The 12306-nt window shown below is 46.6% G+C and overlaps 1 protein-coding gene across 2 annotated transcripts in view; it reads left to right on the forward strand.

The window, feature by feature from the left end:
* Positions 1-12048, forward strand: part of LOC140393324 (uncharacterized) — a 44035-nt gene extending 31987 nt beyond the window's left edge. For both annotated transcript variants that reach the window (XM_072479654.1, XM_072479655.1), the window contains exons 7-9: positions 3081-3249; positions 9863-9945; positions 11429-12048. In XM_072479654.1, the coding sequence (XP_072335755.1) occupies positions 3081-3249; positions 9863-9945; positions 11429-11700 (524 nt within the window). In that variant the 3' untranslated portion in view covers positions 11701-12048. The remainder of the gene's footprint in view (positions 1-3080; positions 3250-9862; positions 9946-11428) is intronic.
* The last annotated feature ends 258 nt before the right edge of the window (positions 12049-12306 follow it).

Here is a 12306-nt window from a genome sequence, read left to right on the forward strand (position 1 = left end):
ATTTTTCCCAATTAAGGGGCAATTTAGCGTGGCCAATCTACCTACCCTGCACATCTTTTTGGGTTGTGGGGGTGAGACCAACGCAGACACGGGGAGAATGTGCAAACTCCACCCGGACAGGGAACCGGGGCCGGGATCGAACCTGGGTCCTTGGCGCCATAAGAACATAAGAACTAGGAGCAGGAGTCGGTCATCTGGCCCCTCGAGCCTGCTCCGCCATTCAATGAGATCATGACTGATCTTTTGTGGACTCAGCTCCACTTTCCAGCCCGTACACCATAACCCTTAATCCCTTTATTCTTCAAAAAACTATCTATCTTTATCTTAAAAACATTTAATGAAGGAGCCTCGACTGCATCACTGTGCAAGGAATTCCATAGATTCACAACCCTTTGGGTGAAGAAGTTCCTCCTAAACTCAGTCCTAAATCTACTTCCCCTTATTTTGAGGCTATGCCCCCTCGTTCTGCTTTCACCCGCCAGTGGAAACAACCTGCCCGCATCTATCCTATCTATTCCCATCATAATTTTATGTATTTCTATAAGATACTTTCTATAAGTTACTGTGAAAAGCCCCTAGTCGCCACATTCCAGCTTTTCACATTACCTTCATTTGAAGCCTACTTGTGACAATAAGTGATTTCATTTCATGATCCCCCGCATCCTTCTAAATTCCAACAAGTACAGTCCCAGTATACTCAAACTCTCCTCGTAATCCAACCCCTTCAACTAACCTAGTGAATCTCCTCTGCACACCCTACATCGCCAGTACGTCCTTTCTCAGTGCTATCCACTGCGCCGCCGTACCACCTGGTAAAGGTGCCCTGCCCATTCCCCTCGTCTCTTTCTGCAATGCAAGTTGCCACAGAAAAAGTGCCACTACATAGGGACAATAACTGAAGATTAAAATTATTTTTGGTTTCTTGTCAGCTAGGAGCTTTCATTTTTATTAGCACCCTTCATGGGAACAGAAAGACCAAAATGTTTCACAGCCAATGAAGTACTTTCGAAGTGTCACTGTGTGAGGAGGACAGCAACCAATCTGCACACAGCAAGCTCCCAAACACAGCATTGTAATAATGACCATGCCACGTGTTTTAATGAGATTGGCTGGCGTTCCAGGCTTTTGATCCAACGACAGTAAAATAACGGCGATATATTTCCAAGTCAGGATGGGGTGAGGCCTGGAAGAGACATTCCAGGTGGTGGTGGTGTTCCCACGCATCTGCTGCCCTTCTAGGTCGTGAGGTTGGAAGGTGCTGTCTAAGGAACCTTAGTTCTTGCAGTGCATCTTGTAGATGGCACACACGGCTGCCACTGTGCATCGGTGATGGAGGGAGTGAATGTTTGTGGAAGGGGCGCCAATCAAGTACACTGCTTTGACCTGGATGGTGTCGAGCGTCTTGAGTGTTGTTGGAGCTGCACTCATCCAGGCAAGTGGAAAGTTTTAACCTGGGCACGATAAGATGCTTTATACGTCCAAGTTTGCTTATTCTTTCCTGAAAGATGGTTCACTGCCAATTTTGGCGGGGAAGGGAGTTACCAAATTTGAGACTAGACTGGGAACGAAAAAACTCAATGAGATGTCCTGCCCTGTGATTCCTCAATCCTGTTGCCAGGGCAGTGCGTCACAGACTGGCAGGGCTGGCTCTGAAAAATTAGAATCTTACAGCACCATTTAGCCCACCGTACCCACCAGCTCTTTGAAAGAACCGTCCAATCCAGTCTCACTCGCCAGCTTGTTCCTTCTCTGAAACCCGGTGAGTTAATCCTCTCCAAGTACTCGTCCAATTGGCTTCTGAAAGGCCAGGTAGAATCCAATTCTCCCAACCTTTCAGGCTGCACATTCCAGATCTTTACAGCTACCCGTGTGGAATAAACAGGGTTGTAATCCTCCTTGTGTGGGTGACCTGGCTGTGTCCTGTGGGGGTGGTGAACACGTGTGACTGGTTGAGGGGCCAGCTGGACAGTAAATAAGCCTGTGGCAAGCGATGGAATGTTGAGAATTTGCGTTATGAGATGTACTCTTATTTCCTACGCTGGCAGTAACCTGTACCGTTCCGCGTATTCCTTCCTTTGCACCAGGATACTTGCTGATCTGACAAGGATTATGAATCCAATTAATTCTTCATGCAACACTGACAATGTTTCAGGGTTCCGCTAATGAGCTCACATTCTTGCTTCCTCACTCCTCCACCTTTTCTGTCTTCCCCAGTGGTGTTGACTTATTCTCTGCCAGCACTGACCACACGCTGCCAGGATGGTACCAACTGCATTCTGCTGTGGTGCCATTGGTGCCAATGTTATTATTTTTGGGTACAATGCAAGGTGATACTTGGCTCATTGAGGGCTGTCCGGCCAGGCTTTTCTGGAGTACAGAGACACAAGCTCAGGCCACAGGCTGCTGGCTGTGGTGGGTTGGCTTGTGGCTGTACAGTTGGCGTTAGTTCCCTTGGGTAAGGGCGAAGAAACTGAATTGATCATGGCTCTACCTCTGTCTCACCAATTCCTGACCATTGAAGGAAAGTGTGTGTGAGAGCATCATAGAATTTACAGTGCAGAAGGAGGCCATTCAGCCCATCGAGTCTGCACCGGCTCTTGGAAAGAGCACCCTACCGAAGCCCACACCTCCACTTTATCCCCGTAACCCAGTAACCCCACCCAACCTTTCTTTTGGACACTAAGGGCAATTTAGCATGGCCAATCCACCTAACCGGCACATCTTTGGACGGGGAGAGCGTGCAGACTCCACACAGCGACAGCATATGCGTGTGCGTGTGTGTGTGTGTGTACGCCATGAGCGTGTGCAGCTGTGCGTGAGGATATCACAGGCAGGCCCATTCTGTTCTCAACCATATAGACTCTCAACGCACTCCGTCTAGCCGCCTAGCTCACAAATACAGAATAGCCACTTGGGTAAGGTATATCAGACAATTGCCATTACCTTCAGCATGGCGCCCCAACAGGTTGCGGGTTGGGCGATGCAGGGTTGGTGGTAGGAAGAAAGAAGACAGTGACCGTGAGTTAAACGCGTGAGCAGACGGTGTAGAATTTCTTTACAAGGCGTGTTATATTCTGCAGGAGATCTGCGCCGTCACGTGAGAAATGTCCACATCACCAATGCCCGAATGTTGAGCTGTGGTCACTGCAGGAAGAAATACAGCAAGGAGGCAACCCTCCTGCATCACATCCAGACCATACATCAGGACGTGCTGCTACAGACCCTGGAGGAACAGGGGCAACAGAGCAGGTATATCATAGAGATACAAGAGAAGTAACGCCCACCTATTCCAGCGAACGTCATCTCCGGTTCGCCCAGGGCTGAGTCTGTGGTCACTTTGCAAAACGTAGAACAGTGGATTTGACCCACAGCGGGTTAGTGCGTTGGGAATGGAATGCTTTTCGCCATGCGCATCAAGCGTTCTGCCATCAGATGTAACAGAGGAAGACATAGAGTGAAGTTCCTCTATAACAGCCCCATCAATGTGTCTCAAGTTAACCAGCACTGCGTTTTCCAACACTGGCCATTCCGCAAACTCTTGAGAAACTTTTTAATTTAGTGTTAGTCGGTGTTGACCAGGACTCCCTCCTCCAGGAGGCAGTTCAAACTCATTACAGACACAATCCTTACAACCAGCAGCAAGACAGATTTGTCTCCTACTACACCTGACCTGGGTTGAAACCCAGCTCCCAGATGCAAACTAGGTTTGTGTCTTGCCCCCTGGCATTTGCAGCTCATTATTTTTCTGTTGCCCCATGGGCACCTGTTGATGCAGCCAATTTATGTACAGCAAGCTCCCAGAAACAAAACCTCTGATCATGACCAGATAATCTGTTTTCAGTGATAAAATTACGGCCATGGGATCTTTTACGGACGTCTTAGGGAGCCGCGCAGAGCCTCAGTTTAACATCCCATCTGAAAGATGGGCATCTCCAACAGTGGAACACTCCCTTGGTTCTGCATTGGGAGCGTCAGCGTTGGATTTTGTGTTCACGTCTCTGGAATGGGGTTTGAACCCATTATTACTATCCCAGATCAGACCTCAATGGTGGCGAGGATACCGGACGGAAACCCCAATATTTTATTTTAATTTTGTAAGACAGTGAAGAAAGAATACTTTGCTTCAGGAGTGATTACACAAAAGAAATAGGGCTCTGATAATTTAAAACAAAACGTTATTACTAACACAGTATTAAAGTCTTTAACATCACACCTGGAAATAGCTTACAATTACTCCTTAAGCAATGCTACTGAACACTGAACAGAATACCCTTACTTGCTAACTTTATTCCCACTTAAACCACAAGAAAATAGACCATCTCAGTTTTCAATCCACCCTGAAGACCAATGGCGCAGAAGAATACTTGCTTTACAGAGTTATGCTTTGAGAAAGAGACCTTTCGACACTGCTTTACAGGACAGATCTGACTCCTGTCCATACCCCTGCGAAAACTCTGGCTGGATGTTGTCAAAAGCTGTTTCAATTGGCTTGTTACAGCTCCCCCTTGCCCTCAGACAAGTCTGTACTGCTTTAAATACTGTTAATCTCTTTTAACTATCCTACCGGAAGAACAAACTACCTTACTTGGTCTCAGCTTGAGCCGTAATACGAACTGAAACTGAAAAATTCTTTCCCAAAAAGCCCTGATGCCTTAGCTCCACCCAGCAATGACATCATCTCACCAAGCTGCAAACTAATTAACTCCCCAGAGAATCCCCTTAATCAAAACAGAAATGCATCAGCCCAAGCTTTTACGACCTCAGGCTCCTTAAAGCTTTGTCGTCTTTCAAACCAAGTTTCTTTTAAGAACGTGACTGCAGCGGTCAAACGCAGTCTAACCCAGGATTTAAACCAAACACCTGTAATACAATATATCTGAAATGTCTACATTCATCTTCACATCACCCCCTTAAAAATAATGAACCAGCAATATAAAAAGATGGCTAGATTTTTCCAAAGCCGTTTAACTCTAACACTTCTAGGGCACCACGTTGGCGCAGTGGTTAGCACTGCTGCCCCACGGCGCCGAGGTCCTAGATTCGATCCCGGTTCTGGGTCACTGTCCGTATTTACGTGGGGTTCGCCCCCACAACCCAAAGATGTGCAGGGTAGGTGGATTGGCCACGCAATTTAACCCCTTAATTGGAAAAAATTAATTTGGCACTTCTTCCATCGAGCAGGAGATACAAAAGTCTGAGAACACGCACGAACAGACTCAAAAACAGCTTCTTCCCCACTGTCACCAGATTCCTAAACGGCCCTCTTATGGACTGACCTTATGAAAATGAAATGAAAATCGCTTGTCACAAGTAGGCTTCAATGAAGTTACTGTGAAAAGCCCCTAGTCGCCACATTCCGGCGCCTGTTCAGGGAGGCTGGTACGGGAATTGAACCGTGCTGCTGGCCTGCTTGAAAAGCCAGCGATTTAGCCCAGTGTGCTAAACCAGCCCCTTCACCCGATGCCAGTGCTTATGTAGTTACATTGTGTACCTTGTGTTACCCTATTATGTATTTTCTTTTATTCCCTTTTCTTTTCATGTACTTAATGATCTGTCGAGCTGCTCGCAGAAAAATACTTTTCACTGTACCTCGGTACACGTGACAATAAACAAATCCAAATCCAAGAAATTTTCACAAAAAAAAAAACACTTCTCATAGTTGAACACAATTTATACTCTATAAGATACATATATTACATTTTAAACATACAAACATAAACATGAGTAGAGTCCTTTGCAGTCTTTCTTTTCCACCTTTGAATGTTTCAATCTTTTCACACTTCACAGTTGTGATCAAGCATCGGCAATCCCGTTTTCTCGTCCTGCTACGTGTATAAGTTTTAAATTAAACAGTTGTAACAATAAACTCCATCTGAACAGTCTTGCATTTCGATCCTTAAACTTTTCCAAAAACTTTAATGGATTATGGTCTGTATATACAATTGTCTCCGATGAATTGTTAGCAACGTACATGTCAAAATGTTGTATTGCCAATACCAAACTCCGTATAATTCCCGATGGTTGAATATTTCTTTTGATGCATTTCTACTTTCTGAGAAAAATAACTTTTCGATCCTTTTGTCATCTTCCTGCAACAGTGCGGCACCAACACCCACATCAATTGCCAGCTAAAAGTTCTTGGCATAATTAGGTGTCATCAACACTGGCGCAGTGGGTAACACCATTTTCAGACTATCAAATGCCTCCTGACATTCTGATGTCCCTTGAAATCTTTTTCAGAAGTTAAGTCAGTGGAGCAACCACGCTGTCGAAATTTGGCAATAATTTCCGGTAGAAATCACTCATACCCAGAAATCTCAGAGCTGTTCTATGTTCTATTCTCTCCTCGCTGAAGGTATTGGAAACTCCCCAATAGTTTTTGTCTCCACATTCCGTGGGTCCATCTGACCATGTCCAATTGTATGGCCGGAGAATGTGACTTGAGCTTTCGCAAATTCACTTTTAGCCAAATTTACCACCAATCTAGCCTCCTGTATTCGATCGAATAATTCCTTTAAATGTTTCAAATGCTCCTTCCATGTTTCACTGAACACCACCAAATCGTCAATGTACACGGCACAATTGTTTAGTCCAGAAATGACCTTGTTGGTTAATCTTTGGAATGTTGTTGATGCATTCTTCATTCCAAATCGCATAACCTTAAACTGATACAGATGTAGGGTCACAAAAGCTGAAACGTCCTTTACACTGTCTGATAAAGGTACTTGCCAATATCCTTCAAGTCAAGTTTGGCAATGAAATTTGCTTGTCCCACCTTTACAACACAAGTCTTGCAAACGAGGAATAGGATACGAATCTGACTTCGTAACTGCGTTGACTTTCCTATAGTCCACACACAATCATTGTGTTCCATCTGGTTGTGGTACCATCACAATAGGTGAGCTCTAATCGCTGCAACTCAGTTTGATTATTATCATTCTTAAGCACGCTGTCAACCTCCTCTTGTACCTGTCCTACCTTGAGTGGATTGAGCCTGTATGAATGTTGTTTAATTTTCTTGTCACCACAGCCAGGAAACACCCTCGGATATGCTTCTTGCAACACCTCAGTTGTTTGACTTTCCACTGGCTTTTCAACTCCCACCTGTGATCCAGCTATATCATTACCCAGGATAAATTGTACCTCTGGAAAGGGTAATTATTCTATTACTCTGACCACCACTTCACCACTTTTCATCGGACTCTCTAATATTACTTTTTTTTAAAAATGTTTTTATTAAGAATTTTCCACCATACAAACAAACCCCCCCCGTAACAAAGAAAAGAAAGAAAACTCGCGTGGCAAGACATGAACATAGCAAGTCAATAAGATACAGAACTTTGTACATTGGTTCTTCCCGTACATGTCAGTTTCCGGATCAGTCATGTGTTTTCTTGCTCAAATGCCCCCCAGAGAAACCCCCCCCCCTTCCCCCTCCCTCCCCCCCCCTTCCCCCTCCCTCCCCCCCGTTCCCCCTCCCTCCCCCCCGTTCCCCCTCCCTCCCCCCCTTCCCCCTCCCTCCCCCCCCGTTCCCCCTCCCTCCCCCCCCGTTCCCCCTCCCTCCCCCCCCGTTCCCCCTCCCTCCCCCCCCGTTCCCCCTCCCTCCCCCCCCGTTCCCCCTCCCTCCCCCCCCGTTCCCCCTCCCTCCCCCCCGTTCCCCCTCCCTCCCCCCCTCCCCCCCCTTCCCCCTCCCTCCCCCCCTTCCCCCTCCCTCCCCCCCTTCCCCCTCCCTCCCCCCTCCCTTCCCCCTCCCTCCCCCCTCCCTTCCCCCCTCCCCCCTCTTCCTCCCCCCTTCCCCCTCCCTCCCCCCTTTCCTCCAACCTCCCCCCTCCCCCCTTCCCCCTCCCTCACCCCCTTCCCCCTCCCTCACCCCCTTCCCCCTCCCTCACCCCCTTCCCCCTCCCTCACCCCCCTTCCCCCTCCCTCACCCCCCTTTCCCCTCCCTCACCCCCCTTTCCCCTCCCTCACCCCCCTTTCCCCTCCCTCACCCCCCTTTCCCCTCCCTCACCCCCCTTCCCCCTCCCTCACCCCAGTCCAACCCCGGCATCTCCACATCATGTCTCACCATTAAAGATTGACTTGTTCTTGTAGCCCTTAAGATCTTAATCTCCTTACCTAGTCGACCTGCTACACACAAATAAATCTTACCCTCACAAATAAAATTCCTTAAAAGATCTGCTTATCCACTAACAAAGAACAAAAAAAAGTACAGCACAGGAACAGGCCCGTGCCGACCATGCTGCCTGCCTAAACTAAAATCTTCTACACTTCCGGGGTCCGTATCCCTCTATTCCCACACTATTCATGTATTTGTCAAGATGCCCCTTAAACGTCACTATCGTCCCTGCTTCCACCACCTCCTCCGGTAGCGAGTTCCAGGCACCCACTACTCTCTGTGTAAAAAAAAAAAAAAAAAAAAAAAAACTTACCTCGTACATCTCCTCTAATCCTTGCCCCCCGCACCTTAAACCTATGCCCCCATGTAACCTCTTAACGGGCTGTACACTCTGTTACACCTCTTCCTCTGAGGCAATGGTTTTTCTTCCCACTTTAATAAATCCCACTGACTTATCTTGTTTCACAGAGTCTGTCTTCCCAGTACTTTTCTTAATCCACCAACACTGCAACTTCACGTGCCCAACTCTATTACGATGAAAACGCTTACGTTTTCAAATTTCTCTTCCACTATCATAGGCGTCCTTTTTAATCTGAGGCAAACTCTCTTTAACATCACCAACTAAACCTCCTTTTCCTTGGCCACCTGTGAACTTCTCATTTCCCCAGTTTCTATCCTTCACAGATTGAAATTGATGTCGCAAAGCAGACTTTGTGTTGCGAATCAATTCAAATTCATCTGTCTTTTCTGCTGCCTGTCTAGCAGTTTTAACTCTTTCACATGAGTTCTCACTACTGCGGAAAGTGAATCTTTAAATTCCTCCAAAATAATCATTTCCCTAACAGCGCCATGTGTTTGGTCTATTTTTAATGCTCTTATCAACCTGTCAAAATTATTTTGTTTAATTCTTTCGAGTTCTATATATATCTGACCTGGATCTTTCCTTAGATTTCTAAACTTTTGTCTGCAGGCTTCTGGCACTAGTTCATATGCACTTAATATGTTTTTCTCACCTCCTCTGATAGTGATGCAAACACTTCCCCAACTCTACCTACCATCTTTGTTTGAATTAGCACTACCCACGTGGTCTTTGGCCAATTCAATTGTGTAGCCACTTTCTCAAATGAGATTAAAAAAAGGCTTCCACATCTTTCTCATCAAATCTTGGCAATGCTTGACATATTTAAACATATCCCTCCTAAGCCTTTGACTAGGAAGTGTTTCTCCTTCCTCTAGACCTTCCTCAGCTTCAGCCTTTGGCTCCCAACATTTTCCACTGGTGTTCTCTTTGCAGTTTCAGTTTCTGAATTTCAAATGCACTCTTTTACCGCCCAGCAATGACATCATCTCACCAAGCTGAAAACTAATTAACTCCCCAGGGAATCCCCTTAATCAAAACAGAATTGCATTACCCCAAGCTTTTACGGCGGTTAATTACACCTCAACTTCCTAAAATCTTCATTGTCTTTCAAACCATAATTATTTTTAAAACATGACTGCAGCGGTCAAACGCACTCTAACCTAGGCTTTGAACCCTTACTTCATCAAATGCTTATCATACAATATACCGATATTTCTACATTCATCACACCACGATTTTCTGACTCCAAGACCCACTGAATCATGGCTCACATCCTAAAAAGTAGAAAAGGAAAAAGTTTTTATTTGGACCGATGTTTATGTAAAGTTAGCCCATGTGTGAAGAGTTTCCAGCTAATATGGTTTGTGTTTCTCTTTTGATTACAGTGAGACTGGAAGCATGGCTGAGGATGAAGGCTCCCTACACACTTATGGGTCAGAGGACATGGAAGCGGGTTCAGCAAATTCAGGTACAGAAAATGATAATGGGGTGTTTCTGACATGCTGGCCTGGGTGGATGGTTACAATACTGGGGAGGGGGCAGGAATGGTTACCTAAATGGGCAAAGATATTCCTGGCTTGAACCTTGGTGACTGATCTGAAGAAGAAGTGCTAAGGGACACAGTGGTTAGCACTGGGACTGCGCACTGAGGTCCCAGGTTCGATCCCGGCTCTGGGTCACTGTCCGGGTGGAGTTTGCACATTCTCCCCGGGTCTGCGTGGGTTTCACCCCCACAACCCAAAGATGTGCAGGTTAGGTGGATTGGCCACGCTAAATTGCCCCTAAAATTGGGGAAAAAATAATAATTGGGTACTCGATATTTATAAAAAAAGGAAGTGCTAAATTTGTCCTGATCAATGGATTGCGATAGGCTCAGCTATTGGACAATATGGAATAGAAACTAACGTCAATCACCTTCTTTCTCTCTCCCCTTCTGATTATGCTGAATGTCTGTAAGAACGCTAGCATATTGTCCACCGTTGACCCAGGCGAGTCCAGAATACTGTCCTAGTCTGCATCGCTCAGTCTTAATGCACTATTGCTTCTGCTCCTTGGTCAAGTGGCCAGTCATGAGTAGGGATGATATCCAGCAAGAGGTTGCTGAGTGAGAGTGAATCTTACCCCCCCCCCACTCCGTGCCATGCCTTGGTTGTTCAGGCAATTATAGTGCCCCTAATCCCTGGCTCACCACAGCACGAATTGGGCACTGTGACTCTTTCCACACTAGATGGGATAGAATAACTTGCATTAACATCCTCAGCCGAAGATTTTGTTCACGGGAGGTGGGTGTCACTGGCTAGGTCAGCCAGTATTTGTTTCCCAGCCCTAATTTCCTCGAGGGGCACTGGTGAGTCAACGTCTTGAACTGTTGCAGTCCAGGTGGTGCAGGTACATCCACAGTGCTGTTAGGGAGGGAGTTCCAGCATTCTGACCCAGTGACGGAGAAGGAATGGTGATATATTTCCACGTCAGCGGGTGTGTTGGAGCTGCACTCATCTACGTAGATATTCCATCACATTCCTGACTTCCTCTATGTGGGGGGGGGAGGGGGAGTTTGGGGAGTTAGGAGTAGGAGATGAGCTACTCACCGCAGAAATCTCAGCCTCTGACCTGCTCACTTGAAGTATGGTAACTGTTGCTATGAAGGGATGGTAACCGTGTATGAAATGAATGAATGAAAATCGCTTGTCACAAGTAGGCTTCAAATGAAGTTACTGTGTAAAGCCCCTAGTCGCCACATTCCGGCGCCTGGGGAGGCTGGTACGGGAATTGTGCTGCTGGCCTGCCTTGGTCTGCTTTAAAAGCCAGCCATTTAGCCCAGTGTGCTGAACCAGCCCCAAGATCAGGAACAGATCACAGGGGTGGGAAATCAGGTTTTCCAAATGTGACAGTAATATGGTTGTGCGGGCTGGTGTGAGATCTAATGTTATTTAACATCTCTTGTTCCACAGCATTGCCAGTTGAGGCAGAAAGGGGTGAAGAAATTGCATTGGCAGAGGTAATCGCCACAGAGTGTGGCACCGAGAGCCATCCATCCCTCCCAGGTCAGCTCCTAGAACCCGTGGCCACAGACAGCACAAGGGAACAAAGCCGGGCTTTCCTTGGCTGCAGTGGGACAGTGCCCAGCTTTGTGCTCATAGACATGGAAATCACAGGAACCACCGAGGAAACAGCATGCCCCCCAGGCAGGGGGAGCGACGTGAATTATTCAGCAGTGAAATGACCCATCCAGCAGGACATCTTGCAGTTGGCTGATTTCGGTGCGGATGGTGTGCCTGCCCCTGTACCCATGAGCAAATACCACACAATGTGTCTCAACATCAATCCTCCAATAACCTGATGTTCACGCCTGCAGCCACTGTGAAGGACATAAGACAGGTTTATTTTGACAAAGCAAAGCCTGTCCCTACAGTACAGTAATTCTGCCATTAGGAGCGAAAGAGGTGGCCAGACTGTTTCTTTGCACGATTCAGCTGTGTCTAATCAATTCATCAGGAAGCAACTTCTATTCGGTCATGAGAGTTGTCCCTGACATGTGCTTTATATTTAACTTAAACTTCACAATCTTTGATTCTATTGCCCTCACTTTGAATTAGTAGTTTTCATTGACTTTATTGTACTGTCATGCTTGAGCCGGACCTCTCCTTTTCAGGTTAAGATATAGAAACAGAATTAGGCCATTCAGCCCATCGAATCTGCTTTGCCAGTCGATCATAATAATAAATCGCCTATTGTCACAAATCGGCTTCAATGAAGTTACTGTGAAAAGCCCCCAGTTGCCACATTCCGCGTGACTGATGTGTTTCTCATCCCCATTCTCCTTCTCCCA

The sequence above is a fragment of the Scyliorhinus torazame genome, chromosome 16 (genome assembly GCF_047496885.1).
Source record: "Scyliorhinus torazame isolate Kashiwa2021f chromosome 16, sScyTor2.1, whole genome shotgun sequence".
NCBI classification, from domain to species: Eukaryota; Metazoa; Chordata; class Chondrichthyes; order Carcharhiniformes; family Scyliorhinidae; genus Scyliorhinus; species Scyliorhinus torazame.